General features: G+C 61.7%; 2 protein-coding genes across 2 annotated transcripts in view; both read left to right on the top strand.

Moving 5' to 3' along the window:
* The first annotated feature begins 3,723 nt into the window (after positions 1-3,723).
* DIRAS1 (DIRAS family GTPase 1) lies at positions 3,724-4,320 on the top strand. The gene has a single exon (XM_068997197.1). The coding sequence runs from the start codon at positions 3,724-3,726 to the stop codon at positions 4,318-4,320; it is 597 nt and encodes a 198-aa protein (XP_068853298.1).
* Positions 4,321-9,185: 4,865 nt separating this feature from the next.
* The window catches only part of GNG7 (G protein subunit gamma 7), a 50,853-nt gene continuing 40,056 nt past the window's right edge, over positions 9,186-19,982 (top strand). Inside the window, exon 1 of the mRNA XM_068996932.1 lies at positions 9,186-9,278. The gene's annotated coding sequence lies outside the window, so the exon portion shown is untranslated. The remainder of the gene's footprint in view (positions 9,279-19,982) is intronic.

Genomic DNA, 19,982 nt, shown 5'->3' with positions numbered 1-19,982 from the left:
GAGCGCGCCAGGGAGGGGGGGGGGGGGGGGCTGAGGTTGCCACCCCCCGAGCCTTGTAACCTCACGGGGCGACCCGAGGTCCCCGTGCCCCCCGCCCTCGCTGGGACGCGGTGCCAGAGCGTGGGTGCCACCGTGGCCCGGTGCCCGCCGGCTGCTATTAATAGAGGCTGCGGATTTTAATTGCTGCCACTCGCGAGTGGGGTGGGGGGGAGGCAGGAGCAGGCCCCGGCTGTGACAGGGACCGTCGGACCCCCGGGGGCACCGGTCACCTCCAGTGCCCAGTGCCAGTGGTGGGGCACAGAGCTGGGGACGGTCACCCTGGAGCGGTTCTGGTCCCACTCAGGCACTGAGGGAGGGGCTCAGCCAGCACTTGAGTGTCGCACGGCCCCACAAGGACCCCCAGTGTGTCCCCTCAAGGGCCCCTCAGGGGTTTTGGGGCTCTGCCATGAGCAGGTGACACCAGCTGGTGACAAAGGCCCTGTGGTGTGAGCACAAGCTCCTGGTCCTGCGCTGGCCTGGCACCGTGGCCTCTGCGTCCCCAAAGCCTGGCATCACTGCTCAGGCCACCCCAACTGCCACAGGGGCTCAGGGCACCCTCTGCCACCCATGCCCTGCCTGGTTGGGATGTTGGCATCTGTCTGTCCTGTCCGTGTGTCCCCTGTCACCACCTGTGGGGCTCTGTCCCCATCCACAAGTCCCTGGGCTGTTCCTCTTCAGGTGGCTCCGTGTCCCCACCTGTGCCCGTGTCCGTGTGGGGTCCCTGTCCGTGTGTCCCCACCCCCAAGTGTCCGTGTCCGTGTGTCCCCACCCTGTGTCTCCCTCTCTGGCTGTCCATCCTCACCCCCATGTGTCCCCATCTCTCTCCATGTGTTCCCATCCCTGTGTCCCTGTCCCCATCCCCGCATGTCCCTGTTCGTGTGACCCTGTTTGTGTCTGTTCGTCCGTGTGTCCCCATCCTGTTCCTGTCCATCTGTCCCCGTTCCTGTCCGTCTGTCCCCGTTCCTGTCCGTGTGTCCCTGTCCGTGTGTCCGTGTCCGTGTGCATCCCTGTCCGTCTGTCCCTGTCCGTGTGTCCGTGTCCGTGTGCATCCCTGTCCGTCTGTCCCCATCCCTGTCCGTGTGTCCGTGTCCGTGTGCATCCCTGTCCGTCTGTCCCCATCCCTGTCCGTGTGTCCGTGTCCGTGTGCATCCCTGTCCGTCTGTCCCCATCCCCGTCCCGCCGCCGCCGCGTCCCGGAGCCGCTCGGGTCCGGGGGTCCGGGGCCCCGGGCGGGGCGGGCGCGGCGGGCGGGGCCGGCGGCGGGGCGGGATCGACTCTGCGGCGGCCGCACCGCACCGAGCCGAGCCGAGCCAAGCCCGCCGAGCCGAGCCGGCCCCGCCGCACCGGCCGCAGCCCCGCCGAGCCCCGCCGTACCGAGCCGAGCCGCGCCGGGCGGAGCGGAGCCGCCGCGCCGGGGCCGCCCCGGGCCGGGCCATGCGCTGAGGCCGCCGCGCCGCCCGCAGCCAAGGGCGGATCCCGGGCAGGACACGGTGAGGCGGCGGGCACCGCAATGCGACCGGCGCGGCGGGGGCCGGGGGAGCGCGGCCGGCGCGGGGACCGGGGGTGCTCCCGGCAAGGGCGGGGAGCGGCGCGGGGGGACCCGCGACCCTGCCCCGCCATCTCTCCGTGCCCTTCTCCTGCTTCTCCATCTCCATCCTGAGCGGGATGCTGGCCCGTCCCGCCCCTTCTCCCTCTTCTCCATCTCCATCCTGCCCCTCCATCCAGCCCCTTCTCCTGCCTCTCCATCTGGATCCTGCTCTTCCCCTGCCTCTCCATCTCCATCCCGAGCGGGATGCTCGTCCATCCTGCTCTTCCTCTGCCGCTCCGACCTCTCTCCAGCCCCTTCTCCTGCCCTTTCATCCCTGCATCCTGCCCTTCCCTGCCCCTCCATCTTCACCCTGCCCTTCCCCTGCTCCTCCACCCCACCCCTGCACTGTCCCTGCCCTCCATCCTGACCCCCAGGCCCCCCACCAGCCGTTTGTCATCCCCAGTGCTGGGGACCCGAGTGGGAGGGTGCTGGGGGGCCCGGGGGGTGCAGAGCCCCCCGGCAGGATCAGGCCCGGCCTGGCCGGTGGTCCCTGCCCACAAGCTGGGGGGGGCCGTGCTCAGGACCCTCAGGCACCGGGGACTGTTGGGATCGGGGCGCTGCTGGGCACGGGCCATGGGGTCACCCCAAAGAGCCCCCCCAGGGTCCGTGAGGGTCTGTCCAGCCCAGCCCCTCACCCCAGTGCCCTATGGCGGGGCTGTGAGGCCGGGAGCGCTTTCGGCTGTGCCATGGACAGGTGGGACGGACAGGTGGAACAAGTGGAATGGGACAGGGGGGATAGGACAGGTGGGACAGGCAGGTGGCACGGGTGGGATGGCACAGGTGGGACAGGGCAGGACCGTTGCCAGCCCCGGCCAAGGCTGGACGTTCCCACGCGCCAAACTCAGCCCCGGCCCCCGCTCCAGCCCCAGCCCCCATGTGCTGGTGACGCTTCCAGCGCAGTGGGATCCAAGGAGCCCACGGTGGGATGAGCTCCTCGGCTGCCCGAGGCCGCGGTGAGGGGCTCCTCCAGCTCCCAGCCTCACCTGGCTCTGGTGTTTGGGGTCACACCAGGGTTTTGGGGTTGCTTTGCAGGGTCTGGATCCCCCAGTGCTGTGGGATGGGGATGCTGCCGGAAGGGGTTGGTTCCTCTGGAGATGCTCAGGGATGCAGGAGCTGCCGTGCCCAGGACAGCCACTGGCACGGGGCTGTCTGGGGCACTTTGCTGTCCCCCTTCCCTGAATTGGGGTGGCAGGAAGTGGAGCCGACTGGGGACAGTCCTAAAGCAGTGCCCAAGCCCCCTTCCCTCCCCTTCTTGCCACTCCTCCTGGGACTGGACACCTTTGGAAATCCTGTCCCATGGTGGGTTTAATGTCCCTAAGGCTCCGTGAGGGTCCCACACACTCTGGGGACCCTCCTGGGGCAGAGCTGGTGCTGCCACCCCTGTGCTGCACTGGGGGAACCGGAGCAGGGCCCAGCCCGGGGCTCAGCATCGGTGACTCTGTGCCCCCTCATTTCACACCCCTTCTGCATCGCTCAGGGGGCACTGGGGACCCTGCCCCGGTCCCGGTGTCCCCTGTGGGTGGGCACCGAGGTGTGGCAGCGTAAGAGTGGCCGGGGGGGGGTCTCTGACCCACTGCCCACCACCCACGGCCATGCCACGCTCCTTCCCCCCACTCCCCAACGCATTCCTGGGGTGGGAGCAGAGCAGAGGGATGGCACAGGCCAGGGTGGCAGGGAGTCACACGGGTGACAGGACACCAGCAGCATGGCCTGCGTGTGCAAGGCCACCTCTGTCCCTGGCCAGAGCACCCAGGTGGGCACCCCAGGTGCCACCACGTCCTCACCAGGCCGGCGACTGCCCCGCAGAGCTGCTCCTGCTGCCCGGCCGGGCCCAGGGGGTCCCTGCCCAGCGTGCCCCCCCCCCCGGCAGCCTCGGTAGCAGCTGTGGCGCCGGTGGCCGCGCTCGGCCATATGGCCACAGCGGGCGGCTGGTAAAAATAGCCAAGGCGGCTGCACCCCGGGCCAGCTGGCAAGGGCATCCCAAGGGCAGCGACCCCAGCTCCTGGCAGGAGCTGCATCTCAGGGGGGCCATCCGCTGGGTCCGGGGGGTGACGCCGCCTCCCTGTCCCCCCGCAGCGGCGGCGACTGCGGGGCAAGATGCCGGAGCAGAGCAACGACTACCGGGTGGTGGTGTTCGGCGCCGGCGGCGTGGGCAAGAGCTCGCTGGTGCTGCGCTTCGTCAAGGGGACCTTCCGCGACACCTACATCCCCACCATCGAGGACACGTACCGGCAGGTGATCAGCTGCGACAAGAGCGTGTGCACCCTGCAGATCACCGACACCACCGGCAGCCACCAGTTCCCGGCCATGCAGCGCCTGTCCATCTCCAAGGGCCATGCCTTCATCCTGGTCTTCTCCGTCACCAGCAAGCAGTCGCTGGAGGAGCTGAAGCCCATCTACCAGCAGATCGTGCAGATCAAGGGCAGCGTGGAGAGCATCCCCATCATGCTGGTGGGCAACAAGTGCGACGAGACGCAGCGCGAGGTGGAGAGCAGGGAGGGGGAGGCCATGGCCAAGGAGTGGAAATGCGCCTTCATGGAGACCTCGGCCAAGATGAACTACAACGTCAAGGAGCTCTTCCAGGAGCTGCTGAACCTGGAGAAGAGGAGGAACGTCAGCCTCACCATCGACGGGAAGCGCTCCAGCAAGCAGAAGAGGACAGACAAAATCAAGGGGAAGTGCAGCATCATGTAGAGCCCCGGACTGGCCCGCGCCCCCCTCCCGGATACCCCCCTCCCTCCTTCCCCCCACGGCTGGACGTGGCAGTGGCATCGCAGCGGGACCGTCCCCTCGTCCTCCGTGTGCCATCACTGTGACTGTGCGGGGACGCCTGCGCTCGCCCCGGGGCCGGGGGTGAAGACGGGGCCGAGCCGAGGGACACGCGGCCGCCCCCGCTGGGCACGGCAGGACCGGGGCAGGACCGGGGACGCGCCGCCGGGACGCCCGCACCGCACTCCCCGCACTCACAGCACAACCGGTGGCATCGGGCCCGGCCCCCGTCGGTCCTCGTGCGAGGGAAGGACGGTGCCACGTAGGGGTGGCGGTGTCACCCCTGGGGACAGTCACACGCGTCCCGGGCACTCCCCCGCGCCCCCGTCCCCACGCCATAGTGCTCTGCTCCTGCGGGCAGAGACCCGGGGCGGGGGCAGCCCCTGCGCGGTGCCCGTGCCCCCCTGACCCCCGCGCCCCACAGCCTCATCGTGGTGCCATGACCCCCACCCCGAGCCCCCAGCCCCGTCCTGGTGCCACGGCCCCCCCAGCCCCGTCTGCCACTGCAGCCCCCCGAGCCCCCATCCCGGCACCGCGGCCCCCTTGACCCCCGGCCCCATCGTGGTGCCATGACCCCCCTCACCCACCCCCGAAGTCCCCAACCCCACCCTGGCGCCGCGGGCCCCCCCGTAACCCCCCCCAGCCCCGTCCCGGTGCCGCAGCCGGAGCCGCCAGCCCAAGCACAAAGCATCGGGTCCGCGGGAGGTCCTGACCCAGCACAATCCTGGTGAGCTCCGGCGGGAGACCCCCGGCCCCACAGCCAGCCGGGCCCCCGCGCCCCCCGCTGCCCCCTCCCCACGCAGGACGCGCCCGGTGCCGCCGTGCCGGGCGCTGCCGCGGTGCCCCGCTGGCGGCCGGTGCCACCCCGTCCTCAGAGTCCCCCCCCGCCGGGTGGCCTGGCCCCACACCCTCGGGACCCCCCCGACACCCTCCAGCTCTGGCGCAGCCCCGCTTGTTCCCCCCTGGCCGGAGCGGGGTCCCCGCGCTGTCACCAGCCCCTCGTCCCCTCGAGGTTTGTCCCCTCGCTCCGGCCCCGCTCCTTCCCCCGCCGCCACCGGGGTGTCCCCGAGGGGGTGTCCCCGGGCAGGCCGAGCCCCCCCAGCTCCCCGCACCCCCCCCGGCTTTTTACACGAGGACCCGAGCGCCCAGGGGACAAGGTGACGTGACGATGTAGCCTTTATTCTAGAAATAGTCTTCCTTCAATAAAGAGACGAGAAACGCTCCCGCGTCCCCCGGAGCCGCCCCCGGCCGGGGCGGGAGGCCACGGGGGGATGGGGGTCCCGAGGGGCACGGGAAGGGGGGCGAGGAGGAGGGGTGGGGTGCACGGGTGTGGTGTGAGCGCGATGCGCGATGCGGTGCGCGTGATGCATTGCGCGTGCCCGGCCGCGCGCGGGGCCGGGGGCACGCTCGCGGCTCTGCGGGCTGGCCACAGACACGCGTGTGCGCAGAGGCGTGTGACACGCGTGACGCGTGCGCGTGACGCGCGTGTGCGGGGCAGGTGTGACGCGCGGGCACGCGCGGGCGTGTGCGGGGCCGCGTGCACGTGCGGGGTGTGCGCGCGCGCGCGCGTGTGTGCGTGCGTGTGACGTGTGTGACACGCGTGGGACGCTCGCTCCCGCGTGCCCGCGCGCGCGCGCGCCGCCGTCCCCGCCGGGCGCCCCCCGCCCGCCGCTGCCCGTGCCCGTGGGGAGGGGGCGGGAGCGCGGCGTGTGCGTCATCACGCCCGTTGCCATGGAAACCATCGCTGCTCCCCGGGCGCGGGAGCCGCGTGGGCTCCGGGAGCCGGCGGGGGTGGGGGTGGGGGGGGGGTGGCGATGGGATCCGGGGGTGGGGTGGGGCTGCGGCGGGCACCGAGGGCCCGGCGGAGGGCACGGCTCCGTGGGGATGGTCATGGATCTGTGGGGATGGCAGGGATCCATGGATACGGTCATAGATCCCAGGGGATTGTCGTGGATCCGTGGGGATGGTGTGGATCCACGGGGATAGTTATGGATCTGTGGGGATGGTATGGGTCCACGGGGATGGCACAGATCTGTGGGGATGGTCATGGATCCATAGGGATGGTTGCGGATCCATGGGGATGGCACAGATCAGTGGGGATGGTCATGGATCCATGGGGATTGGTCATGGATCCATGGGGATGGCACAGATCCGTGGGGATGGTCATGGATCCATAGGGATGGTTGTGGATCCGTGAGGATGGTCATGGATCCATGGGGATGGTCATGGATCCATGGGGATGGTCATGGATCCATGGGGGATGGTCGTGGTTCCATGGGGATGGCGTGGATCCCTGGGGATATTGTGGATCTGGGGGAACAGTCACAGCTCCGCGGGAATGGCAGGGCTCGGTGTGGACAGCCACAGACAGGTCCCTGGGGACAGCCACAGCTCTGTGGGATGGTCACGGATCCGTGGGGATGCTCTGAGCTCCATGGGGACAGCCACAAGGGATGTCACAGCTCCCTGGCACTGCCCATGGGAGCCACTCCTGCCTGTCCCTTTGTCCCTTCTGCGGCCTGGGGGGATTCAGGGCCCTCTGTGGGTGCCAGAGCAGGGCAGCGGGACAGGCACACGCGGGCGTGGGGACACTTGGTGCCAGTCCCCACCTGCTGGGACCCCTCAGGACTCTTTGGGGGGCTCAGGTATTTGAGGTGGCAGCTCCTTGGGCACCATCACGCCAAAACTCAGAGCTCTTCCAGAGGCTCCACAACACCTTGGGGGCAGAAAATCTCTGCTTCCCCCCATTCTCGGGTCTCCTGCTCCCCATCTCTGCCCCCTCTGTCCCTCCCCACTGCCCCCCCACCTGATGGGGACCTGTGCCCGCCGTGCCAGGGGACACCCCGGTCCTGCCGCAGCCCCGGGTGTCCCTCGGGATGCTCCCAGGGATGGCCCTCGGGACGCTCTCGCTCTCATCGGAGGCTCCTGGGAAGCGCTGGGTCCCTGCAGCCCCCCGGAACCCCATCCGGAGCCCCCCGAAAATCAGCGCAGGAGCGGGGGGAGGATCCTCGCAGGGCGCTCGGAACCTCCCCCGGGTCCAGGCTTTAAACGAGCTGCTCCGGAGCGTTAATTAGCGGGATGAGCCACGGGATGAGCAGTGGGATGAGCCGTGCTGCAGCCCGTTCCCGTCGCTCCCGTCTCTCCCCTCGCCATCAGGAGCCGTGGCTGCATCCCGCGGCCATAAATTTCACACAAATTCAGTTTTTGGGACCCAAACCAGCTCCTGGCACCGTGTCTCTCACCGGCATCGGTGCTGCGTGGAGTATTGTCACTCGTGTGCCTCCCCGCGGCGACCCTGGCACCCCTAGGGGGGTTCCCCCACGCCCGGTGCTGCCCATCTGCAGGAAAAGCGGATTAGGGCACGGCGGGCTGGGACATATGGGAGCAAACTGGATTAAGGGAAAAATCAGCCTTCTTCGCACTAACAGGATTATGGAGTTTTCAGCCCAATTCCAGCGCAGCCGCCGGCGAGGGCTGTGCCGTGTGTGCCCGGCAGCGGGGCCACGTCCCTCCCCCGAGGTGGGAACAGCCCGGGCTTGGCATTTCTCCACCTCAATTCCCGCTGGGATCGCAGCCGCAACTGGTGCGTGCTGGTGCGGCCCTGCCGCGGGCCAGCGCAGACTGGGATGCGCTGGGAAGCTGCCGGGGAGCGCTGGCTCCTTCCCGGGGGACGTGGCTGTGTCCCCCCACGGTGACTCCCGAGGGGACACCGGGCCCCCTTCGCCCCGCCGGGACCAGGCACCACCGGGACCCGCCGGCCGCGCTCTCCCGGTGCCGGTGGCAGCTGGGGGGGGGAATCACAGCCTCGATTCAGGGCGTGATTCCCGCTCCCCCCGCGCCGCCAGCGTGACTCCCGCCCGCTGCTGATTCATCCCCATGGATTTTCCCCTCGGTTCTCGGGGGCAGCAGCTCCCCAAGGTGGGGGGACACCGAGGCGGCGACCCCGCGGCACGCAGGGCTCGGCAGCGCCCGGCTGGGAAGGGCTGCCCCGGGGGATGGTTTGGGGGGGTTGGGGTGCTCCAAGTCCTGTAACGGGGTCGCAGAGGGGGTCTGTGGGACCCGTGGCCTTTCCCGTGGGGGCAGCAGCCACGCAGCCCTCGGGGGTCCCGGGTGGGCACGGGGGGGACTCGGCAGTGGGGCCGCACACGGGGTCCCTCCAGGAGATGGGGTCCCGCATCCCCCCACATCCTGCACCCCTCGCCTGTCCACTGCTGTGGGGCACGGGCACGACACACGGGGGGTGTCCTGGGAGCACCTCCCCCGCCGCTTGTCCCCCCGGGGCTGGGAAGGGCAAGAGGGGACGGGGGGCAGCACAGCACCCCCATATTTTGGGGGTCTCACAGGGCAGTGCCGGGGGGCTCACAGGGCTCCGGTGCGGCTGCACCGGGGGCTGCGAAGGGGCACGGACTGGGGCATCCCGGGGAGGCCTGGGGGGCACCAGGGGGACCCAGGGGACGCCACACACCGGGGGGGTCCCCGGGGGTCCCGGGGTGTCCCCTCTCGATGCCTCGCGCCCCGGCCGCCACGCGCCCCCTCCCACCTTATTAATATTAATGAGGCGCTCATTTAGCCACGCCCCCTTCCCCGCCCCGCGCGCTGATTGGCCGCTCCTCCCGCCGCTCCTCCGTCGGCCCCGCCCCCTTCCCGCCCTCCCTCCGCGCCGCCGCCGCAACCGAACTTGGCGGCCGCTCTCGGTCCCGCCCTCGGCCGGACCGCCCCCCGCGCGCCTTCCTCCGCGGGCTCCCATTGGCTGGCGGCGCTGTCCATCAGGCGCGGGGGGCGGGGCCGGCACCGCCCGCGGGGCAGCAGGGTGCGTTGCGCCGCGCGGTGTCTGAGGCGGCGGCTCCGCTCCGCGCCCGCCGCGCCCTCTCCCGCCGGTACCGGTGAGGACCCGCCGGGAACGGGGCGGGACGGCCGGGGACAGCGGGAGGGGACGCCCGGCTGGTTCAGGCCGCGGCTTAGCAGAGCCCCCGCCTCGGCGCGGCCCTGCCCGGGGCCCCTCTCTCCCCGGGGGGAGCGGCGGGGCTGGGCCGGGGGCGCCCGGAGAGGCTCGAGGGGGCTCCGGGGGGGAGTGAGGGGGGTCTGGGCAAGGGGAGAGGGGCGGGGGGCCCGAGGAGGGCGGGAGGGGTGGGGGTGAGGGGCAGGGGGGGGTCTGGGAAGGAGGTGGGGGCGCGGGGGGCCCCGGGCAGGGCTGAAAGGGGGCTGGGGTCGGGGGGGCTCAGGGAGGGCTGGGGGTGCGGGGGGGGCTGGGGGTACCTGGGGGGCGAGGGGGGAGCTGAGCGGGAGGGGGGGGGTGGGACGCGTTGGGGTGCTGGGGGAAAGGGAACCCCTGGGCAGGTCTGGGGGGAGGCTGGGGTGGGGGTTTGGGGGTTCTGGGGGGAAAAAGGGGGGTCCTGGGGGTGCTGGAGGCTGGCACAGGGGGGAGGATTGGGGTGGGCAGCTCAGAGGGTCCCCATGGGGGTTACAGCACTGGGGGGGGGATTGTGGCACAAGGCTCAGGGCAAGGAGCTGATGTGAGGATGTTTGGGGGGGGGGGCACAGAGAGGGGCTGTGGTGGATTTTTGGGGTGTCCCCAGGGCTTCGGATGAAGGAATTGAGTGGATGGGGCTGGAAGTGGGGGGCAGAGGAGGGTGGCTGGCGCTGAGGGTGGGGTGGGATGGTGAGGGACATCTTTTGGGTGGGTGAGGTGACAAGGGACAGTCGGAATTGATGAGGGGCATGGTTCGGTGCCAGCTGCTTGGGAACTTGGGGGACTTCATGGTGAACAGTCCAGCCCCTGTTTTGGGGTGAAAAAGGAGGTTGGGAGCTTGGCAGAAGGTCCAACAGCACATAATTTACTTGTTTGTTTCCTGCGTGGAGTTGAGGGTGGGTTGGAGTAGAGAGGAGCCGGTGGCTGGCGAAGGACAGCGGTGGGGGATCCCGCCTGATCCAGGCAGGATTTGGGAGGCATCAGGGAATGGTGTGGGTTACATAAAGGAGGGGTGGCTGCAGTATCGGGATTTTGTGTTATTGAGGTGTAGAGGAGGTAAGTGGGTGCCGCAGACAAAGAGAGAGAGAGAGAAATCTGTCTCCTGCTCCTCACTTCCAATTAGAGGTGTGGAATGGGGAGCTGGGCGTCCTTTAGGAGTTGGGGAAGTGGAGGGAAGCAGGAATTGGAGCTGTGGGTATCTGATGTGGGATTTGCCTCCGTCCTGGGCCGTGGCCATCAGGTGTGGCCTTAAACCAAAGCCAAACGGGCTGGGCTGGAGTCCTGTCTGCTCTGAGGCACCTCTGCTGCTGCTTGTAGGAAGTTATTGTTGTATTTAAGGGTTTTTTTCTGGGAAAACTGGCACCTTCCAGCTTTGTGAGCTTCTTGTGATGCTGCTCTGGACACCCAATGGTGGTGATTCCTACCAGGAGAAAACCTGGCTTGCGACAGACCACAGGAGTCAGCAACTCGGTATTTAATCCAAGTAAACTCGGGGCCTTTTAGAGGGTTGCTTGGTTTTCTTCAGGTGCTGCTGCTGCTTCTCGGAGCTGAGCTCAGCCCTCCATCCTCGGGAGGTTCCACAGGTCTTTGTCTCCCTGCTGTGTGGGGTAGCCACAGGCAGGTGAGCAGATCCCCAAGGGTTCGGCTCCCAGCTCAGCTCCATGACCCTAAAACAAACTCAAGGGAATTTGGGACTCTGTAGCCACGGTTTATCCCGTTCTTTTGGGGGGGGAAAATGGGGAAAAACTCCCTCGCCCCCCCCCAAAAAAAACCCCCTGGATCAATACGGTTAAACAGAGTTGCTTGTCCCAGAGGTTTTCTCCTGCCATCTGTGGCTGTGACACGAATGGAAATGTCTCTTTTGTGTGGCTGCTGGGGGCGGGGAGGGGGTTGCGCTGCTTGACACAGTTTTGGTGCCCATTCCCGTTTTCCTGCTGTTTCCATCTTATCCCTGGGTGTGGTGTTTTGACGCCAGAGTTGCCCTGGGGAGGTTGAAGGAGGGGAGGAAGAGCGGCGGCACGGCAGGGATCCGAGCCCCGCGGGAAGCGTTCCGTGGCCGGCAGAGGAGCGTGTGACGGCGGACACGGAGCTTTGTCCCCTGCTCATCACCCTTCCCTGCGCCTTCCTGCCCGGTTTCCTTATCTGCCCGCCGAGATAACGGCCCTGCCTCGTGCCCTGCCGGGGTTGTCATCGAGCCCTGGAGCTCGTTAGCCTAACGAGGGCAGTGCCAGGCTCCCGGACCCGCTGCCTATCCCTGGGCTTGGCTTCGGAGGAACCGGACGCTCTGGCCTTTGGAAAACGCCGATTTCGTGGTGGTTTCCTTGCTGTCGGTGTCGGGGACTCGTGGCTGTCCCTGCCCCGTTAGAGCCAGGGCTGGACAAGCTCCAGCTCCGGAATAATCGCTCTGGGAACGCTCTGGCTTGTGGAGGGCTCCAAGTAGCCACTTGTGCAGTGGCCAGTGGATGGGGGAAGCTGTTTGGACACCCTCAGGAGGAGGTGGCGAGCACAGAGCTGGAGCTGGCGCTTCAAAAAAATCGTTTCCTCGCCTTTTCAAGCCTGAAAATGAGCTCGGGGTGGTTTGGTCAGTTTGGATTTGTAGCCCCCAGTGCAGCTCTGGAAGAGTTTCCAGAGGCTGTGGGGAGCAGCAGAGCTGGGAGAGGGGTGGAAAAAAAAGGGTGGGTGACCCAAAAACCTGGAAAAGCAGCGGGGAAGTTTGTGATTCCTTGGGGATTCTTGTGCTTGGAAGGGGAAAATGAGGGGAAAAAGGGGTTTGTGAAATATGGTGTCTCTGCTGATGTGAGAAGAAGTGAGGGACCTGCTTGAGGTGGTAGATCCAGTGCTGTTTTCCTCATTTTTATGAGAAATCAGAGGAAATGAGATCATCAAAAATCCTGGAATGGTTTGGGTTGGAGGGACCTTAAAGCCCATCCAGTGCCACCCCCTGCCATGGGCAGGGACACCTCCTGCTCATCCATGTTGCTCCAAGCCCCACAATTCCAACCTGGCCTTGATGAAAAGATCTCACAGTTGCACTTTGAGGTGGAAACCTCTAATTGCTTCAATATCCTGAAATTCCTGAAGTGGTTTAGCCACAGAAATCTGTGTAGAGCCGGATTCCAGATTCCCCAGCCACAGCATCTCCGAGGTCTCTGCTCAGGGTGTTTCTCTCAGTCCTCCTCACCTGTTGCCAGGTGATTTTTTTTTTTTTGCTTTATCTTCCTCTCCTCTGGCTTTCCCAGCAGAAGGAGAGAAGCTGGGAAGGGAACAGAACTAAAACCAACACATAAAAATCCAGTTCCCTGCCTGCCCATTGTCATATTGAGACAAAAAAAAAAAAAAAGGAAAAAAGCAAAGCTGGGAGAGAGCTTTGTCTTAAATATTAATTAGTCTGAGATTTACCCACTTAATTTGTACTTGACAATGAATTGCTGGGATTCAGAGAACTGGCAGAGCCCAGGCCTTGCTTTTGGTCCCCCCTGTTATCATCTGCTGCTGCTGGGCTGTGCCAAAAAGGCCCTTGATGAAAACCCTGGGACAAACGAGCCATTGTGCCCCAAACCACGGTGGCATTCGGAGTTTCTGAAAGTGAAACTCGCTCACAACTGCTCTCTCTCGAGTTTAAATCTTCCCACCCCCACCAAAACCGCTTCTGAAATGTGGTGTCTTGCACAACCCTGGTGTTTTCCTCCTCCAAAATACCTGAACAGCCACCAATTAATTTAAAAAAACAAACAAAAAAAAAATCCCCAACCAAAAGCGGTCCCGGTGATAAATTTGTTTAATCCAGGGAGTTCTCGCCGGTGGGTGCGAGGGGAGCGGCTCTGAGGGAGGTTTAATCTTTGTTTTAAGGTTTTAAGGGGTGCAGGGAGCTGGATTTTTCCCGGGAATGAGCTCTGGATTCAGCTGCTCGTTCCTATTCCGACGGGCTCGGAATCTGCAGTAGTTCAGGGTTAGGTTTTTGTGGAATGGGTGGGTAGGGATTGGCTGTGACGTGAAAGACAAGGGAAAAAAAAAAAAAAGAAAAGAGGAAATTCGGGCACGCTGTTAAATACCGAGACACAAAACAGGAAATTTAGTTAAGGGTTGTGCTTTTTCATAATTTATCGTGTGTTTTTTCCCCCTTCTGACAGAGGAGAAGGAGTTTTAAAGTACTTCAGCCTGGGTTGGGTCTGTACGGCTGAAAACACTCCCAAATTCCCACTTGGAGATGGATTTTTAATGGGCTTTTCAGAAGCTGTAAAAGCTGAGAAACCTCGGCAGCTCCTGCTTTATTTTCATATTTCAGGGAGAAAACTGGAAAAGGGAGTTCTTGAAAAAATAATCTCACTCCTAATGGGAACAGAGGAGCTGGAAAATGGGCCCTGATTCCAGAGGGAAGGAGATTCCCCCTCTTGACACTTCCCAATTCCTGCTCAAGTGGCAGCAGGGAGGAGGTGACAACCAGGGATGGACATTTTCTACCATTCCCCCCCAAAAAAAAGCTTTTCTGTTTTATTTCCAACTTGTCCCCTCTGGAAATAAAACAGAAATCTATTTTTAAATCTATAGAATAGTTTGGAGGGGGTTTTTTTTTGAGCCCTGCAGGCATTTTGTCCATTTCTGCCTCATCTGCTGTTAGAAAAATGCACAAGATTTAAACGTTCCTGGTGTGGTTTAACCCCTCCAGATCCCATCCCGAGCTTGGGAGCTGCAGGAGGATTTCTCTGGCTGTCCTGCAGGAGCTGCTTTTGGGAGGTTTTTTGTGGGTTTTTTGTTCATTTCCTCCACTCCAAGAGTGATTTCTCTTTTTTTGTTGCTGGCAGGGGCTCAGTGTTTATGCTCCATAAATCCTGACGTGTCCCAGCTGCTCCTCCGAGCGCTCGCCGTGATGCAATTCCCAAACAAATGTCGGGAATTTCAGAAAACTTTCTTATTAGGAAGGAAAGCAAGGCCTGAGGGGCTCTTTATTTCCTTTTTTTATTAAAGCTACACCTTTTGTTGAGGCTGAGAATTGCTGGTTGTGCTTCCAGCTTGGGAATTCTATCCCTGAGTGGGATCTCAGCAGTTCTGGATGGTGCAGGAAGCTCCAGGTGCTGCATTTCCAGGGATCCACAGGATCTGGCAGCATTTCCAGGGAGCTTCACGCTCTTGGGATGAAGTCTTGGGAACCATTTTTCCTGTAATCCATGAGCATTGGGAGAGCATCTGATGGAATTCCACCGAGGTCAGGCAGGTTTCATTGCACCAATCCCGATGAAACGTTGCCATTCCCATCGTTTGGGTTATCCTGGAATCCTGACCCTTTGGCTTCTTTAGGATGATCTGGCCTCACTCCGTGCCTTTCCTTCCCATTTAAATCCCAGTGCTGCTTTCCCTACAAATGCCAGGTGTTCCCTGGAAGTTTCCCAGGTTGCAGCACCTTGGGAGGGGGAAAGGAGTCCCTGCCATGGCAGGTGGTGGCACTGGATGGACTTTTCCAACTCAAACCATTCCATGGTTTTCCAGACCGTGGGGATCTGCTCGGATCAGGTTGGAACTGTGCAGCGCGCTGGGGGTTTTTTTGGGAAACAAATCCACGATCCAGACATTCTCAGCAGACATTCTGGCACAGGCAGCAGCGTGATCACGGATGTGTCTTTATCTCTCCCAAGTTTATCCTGTTTTACTGAGCCGAGTTGGCTCCTGGTGCTCCGGCATCCCCGTGCTGAGCGTTCCCTGCTCGCCTGAGTGAATCCCTGTTCCCTGGTTTTGCTTAAAAAAGAGGAAAAGGAGCTGGGAAGGGACTAGAGAATTCCTGAGGGAGATGGGGAAGGGGCTGGAGAATTCCTGAGGGAGATGGGAAGGGACTGGAGAATTCCTGAGGGAGCTGGGAAGGGGCTCAGCCTGGAGCAAAGCGGGATCAGGGGGGACATTCCCAATCTCCACCAGTCCCTGCCAGGAGATTGGAGCCAGAGGGAGGTCGGGCTCTGCTCCCAGGGAACAACAGGATTAGAGGGAACGGCCCCAAGCTGTGCCAGGTGGGACATCAGCGGGAATTTCCTCATGGAAAGGGTGCTCAGGGGTTGGAAAAGGGCTGCCCAGGGAGGTTTGGAATCCCCATCCCTGGAGGTGCCCAAGGAATTCCTGGAGGTGGCACTCAGAACAAGGTGGGCATCGGGCACAGCTGGGACTCGGTGATCCCAGAGCTCTTTTCCAACCAAATTCCCTTGGATCCCAGTTTGCTGAGTCCGCAGCCCATTCCTTGCCTGTTACTGCTCCACAGGGGCTTGCTGCAAATACATTCCCGGGAAAGGCAGCAAAAATCCCAGGATGTGGGGGATTTACACCGCAGAGGTGCAATCCAAGTCCCTTTAGCAGCACTCTCCAGAGCTTTAACTCTGACCTGTCATAAGCAGCACCCCCGCTTTGTGGGGACACGGCCGGGATCACCCACAGCCTTTTAAGAAAGGATTCCGCGGGGTTTTTTTTTTTTTAGGATCCAACAGGAGCCGCTGGAAGCGGCAGCCGACGGCACTGGTTGGCTGCCAGGGATTAGTCACGGGGCAACACCTACTTTGGGAGAGTGGCCCGTGGGTTTAGAGGGATAATTCTTTCCCTCCAGCCCTGTGGGGCACGAGCTGGTGGAGGACAAGGAAGGGCTCGCTCCGGAATGTTGTTGGGAATTGCGTGTGAGCCACAGCTGGCCACGACTTGACCGGAATTGAATTTATGCCGGCGTTGTCGGGCCCAGGCAGCGGGGAGGACGCGGTGGCTGAGCCGGGAACGGCTTTTTGGGGGATTGCAGAGGGGTGGGCAGGGCGGCAGCGGAGCCTTGGGAATGTCGGGATGAGCTGCCTGGAGAGGGTCAGTGTGAAGCGAGAGGAGTCGGTGCCTCTCCCTGATCCCAGCACTCCTCTCCCTCTCTCTCTCCCTCTCTCTCTGATTGCTAATTAGCTGGTTAACATTCCCTGCCTTATTATCCCACCCTCGGCTTTTCTTCCTTGGAGCTGGGCTGACACTTCCAGAGGCTCCAGAGGAGCGTTAACTCTTGCACTGACTTAAGAAGCGCCTGTTTGTGTGTGAAACCCAAATCCCAGCCTCCACATTCACCCTTTTTAGGGATACCTCTGACACCAACTCCGTGTTCCATCCCATTTTGCTGTTTCTTCGGATTTAGGACGGTTCCCAGGGAATCGGCGCTTCCCTGCCTGCTGGTGAGGAATATCTTTGTGGCAACCCAGTTTAAGGCTATTTTTCCCATTCCAACAGGGAGTTTAATTCCAATTTAACCCTCCCAGCCACTCCATGAGCTCATTAATGCAGGCAGACCCTGCCTTTGCTGCAGAGAGTTCTTCGCCCTGTGGCAAAACTTTCAAAATTCCGTGATTTTTTTTTTTAATTTTTAAATTTTTTTTTCCCCTGTTAAGGTGTGAAAAACGCTGTTCTGGTGTTCTCTGGAAATAGTTCTCACCTTTGGAATAATACTGGAGAGAGGCAGAGTGCTGAAAATAGCAGCAGCTGCCATAGGCCGGGATGGAGTTGTGTTGTCAGTCATGGGAACAGAAATCCAATTCCACCTGCGGATGAGCATTCCTGAAATAGAAGAGGGGTTGTCAACCACCAGAGGAGATGCATTGTGTGCATCCCTGGTGGCAAAAAAAAAAAAAAGAAAAAAAAAATTAAAATAAAAATCATCAAATCCACGATTTCCAGTGGTTCAGAAAGCTCGGGAGAGTCCCGACTTCCTGCTGCCTTTTTGGCTAAAATGTGATGGTTTGGAGGTTAAATCGAGGAAAACACCTCCCTGTGATTCCAAAGGAATTGTCAGAGGGAAGCTTTGCCAGCCTGGGGAAGGTGGGAATGTCTCCAGGGTCAGCAAAAGCACTCAGGGAAGGTCGCTGGAGGGGCAGGAAGTTTTTATGGGAGGCCGAACAAAGCTGGGTAGGAAATGGATTCACAGCCAGGGCAGGGGGGCTGCGCTGCTTCCCTGAATTCCAGCGCTCCCGAGGCATTCCAGGTACAAACTTCTCCATGCCCAGGCGTTTTTCCTTCCATTCCAGAAGCCCCAGAGCCTCTGGTGCAGCTGCTTTTCTTCCCCGAACTTCCCCAATCCGTTCCCTTCACGCTTTTAACCGTTTTCCCCCTGATTTATTCGTCTCATCCTCGAAACTCCTGTCCCCTGCATAAATAAACCCTCCCTCCTTCCTATTTCCCATGTGCAGGCTGCTGTAATTACGGGTTTGGATTCCTGCTGGGACTGATTGTATCGAGCTGATCCAAGTGCTGGTGCCCATGGATGGGGTTGGGAGCTGGTGATGAAAATAAAATATAACAGCTGGGTGGGGAGAGGGGTGGGCTTGGCCACGTTCCATTTCAGCCCAGAGTCTGAAAGGCTTTTGTCCACATCCCTACTTTCCTGAATGTTCTCCCGGGTTTCATCCAAGCAGGGATATTTTTCTCCTCCTGGGTGTTTGTAAATTCCAGAACTTTGCGGAATTGGTTGGGTTTGAGTTTTGCCCGGATCGCTGCGTAACTCGAATTTCCGTGGGATTATCCGAGGGGAAAAAGCCATTTTTGCCAGCAGTGGTTGGATTTGTCTGAATAAAAGAGGGGATGGTGAGGGCTGGGAAGTGCTCCTTATCCATTCCTTCCAGGATAACGCTGTTATCCCGATTTAAAGGGTTGTTGTGGAGCTGCTGGTTGGAGTAGGAAGTGGAGGAGCAGGTGAAGCCGTTGCCGGATTTAATTAATTCCTGTCCCTAATGCCTGTGTGTGCATTCCCATTAGCCCAGAGGAAGTGGGAATGACAAAGAATTCCAGGAGCACAGCTGGATAAAGCTGCATAAACTCTGTGAGCTGGATAAATGTGCTGGAAAAAAAGATGGATTGGGAAGTGAGAGGCCATAAATCTTTCACCTCTGTCACCCTCACGCCTCTCCGGGAACGGGAATTTGCTCCATTCTCCGCATGAGCAGATTCCCAGCAGATCCTGCTCTAATCCAGGGCTATAAATACTCCCAGTTTGCTTTCCTGGCTGACGTGGCTCCGACAGGGATCTCGTTAGGAGCGGGTTTTTGTGGAATTCAAAGGCTTTGCAGTGGTTGCTGCTGTGCTCCTTGAAGGTTTGCTGGTGCCTCGGAGCCTTCAGCAGCAGCTCGGAGTGAGGATGACACGAGGAGAGCTGGAATCCCATTCCTGCCAGGATCTTGGGATATTTCCTGCTCTGTGGGATGGGAACCACGCTCGGTGTTCCAGGGGTGGAAGGAGCTTCACTCCGAGCTCCTGAGTTGGTCCATCCTGAGGGATGCAGATTTTGCTGCTTTGCCAGCTCCGGGGAGGGCAGGGTTAGATGGGATATTGGGAAGGAATTCCTCCTCCCTGTGAGGGTGAGGAGGGAACGGGATGGAATTCCCAGAGCAGCTGTGGCTGTCCCTGGATCCCTGGAAGTGTCTAAAGCCAGGTTGGAGCACCCTGGGATAGTGGAAGGTGTCCCTGCTCGTGGAGGGGGGCTGGAATGGGATTTAAGGCCCCTTCCCACCCGAACCACCCAGAGATTCCATGATCCTAAACACGATTTTTCTGAAAGTCCCACGTCTGGGATTGTCTCAAGTGCAGCATCATGTTGTGTGAGGGGGTTTGGTGTAAATCCAGGGCTTTTGGTGTAAATCCCGGGGTGTGGGAATTCAGACCAGCCAGGAAGAGGCTCCGTTAGACACCAGCGAGCTCGCAGTGGGTTTTGTGGTGCCGTCCTCCATCCCAGCTCGTTTTCCCGAATTATCCCCACACGGAGCTGTGTGGGGGCAGCTCTGCCCTTCCCCACCCAGCACCACGGCTCGGCTGTGCCACGTCCTGGGGGGTTTTGTCCTTGTGCTCAGCGAGTCCTGTGGGCCCCGCTGGGCTCTGCAGAGGCCTCTCCTGGCACAGAGCTCCCGCTGCCAGCTGGGTCCAGGGCCCGGGGCTGGGATGCTGCAGCCAGGGCTGTCACAGCCTTTGGGGTTGTTGATTCACACTTCACTCTGTTCAGGACCTGCCTTTGACCACAGAGATTTTTTTATTTTTTTGGCAGAGGGGGGTGAATCCTAAAAGTACTCAAAGGAGAGGTTTAGTGAGGATGAGGCAGGTGGCGCTTTCTCCGTGCTCACCCATGGATTCTGGGAATAGAAATCCCAATTTCTATCAACTTAGAGCAGTCTGGTTTGGTTGTGTTGCGTTTTCCTCACCAGGCTCCAGCTGCAGCAGCTCCCCTGTGCCCGTTGCAGCTGCAGAGATTCCAGGGAAAGGGTGGAGGTGGACACCACTCCTGGGAGGAGGCTCTGGGAATCCCGGTCCCGCCGACAGCTGAGGGGGTTTTGCTCTCAGCAGTTATGCCTGGATTCCAGCCTGGACAGAGGGTTGGGAGGAAGGGGAACAAACAGCTCTCTGTTCCAGGGGTGGGGGGCATTGAGGCTTTGGGAATGAGGGAGTTTAGGGGGTGTCCTAATGCAGGTTCCTTGGGAAGGGTGAGAGGACTGGAGGGGTTCCATGTTGTCCTGGTGGTGTCCGTGTTTGGGGTGGGAGCAGCTGAGGATGCTCGGGAGCTGCAGGTACAACCATGGAATAGAATCATGGAGTCTTGGAATCTCCTGAGCTGGAAGGGACCCACAGGATCATTGATCCAAGC

Source organism: Aphelocoma coerulescens, chromosome 28, assembly GCF_041296385.1.
Source record: "Aphelocoma coerulescens isolate FSJ_1873_10779 chromosome 28, UR_Acoe_1.0, whole genome shotgun sequence".
NCBI classification, from domain to species: Eukaryota; Metazoa; Chordata; class Aves; order Passeriformes; family Corvidae; genus Aphelocoma; species Aphelocoma coerulescens.
The sequence above is the reverse complement of the archived record's forward strand: the minus strand, read 5'-3'. Positions and strand labels throughout refer to the sequence as shown.

Excerpts from the sequence above, each read along its gene's own strand:
- DIRAS1 (XM_068997197.1), top strand. The coding sequence starts at position 3,724 with ATGCCGGAGCAGAGCAACGACTACCGGGTGGTGGTGTTCGGCGCCGGC.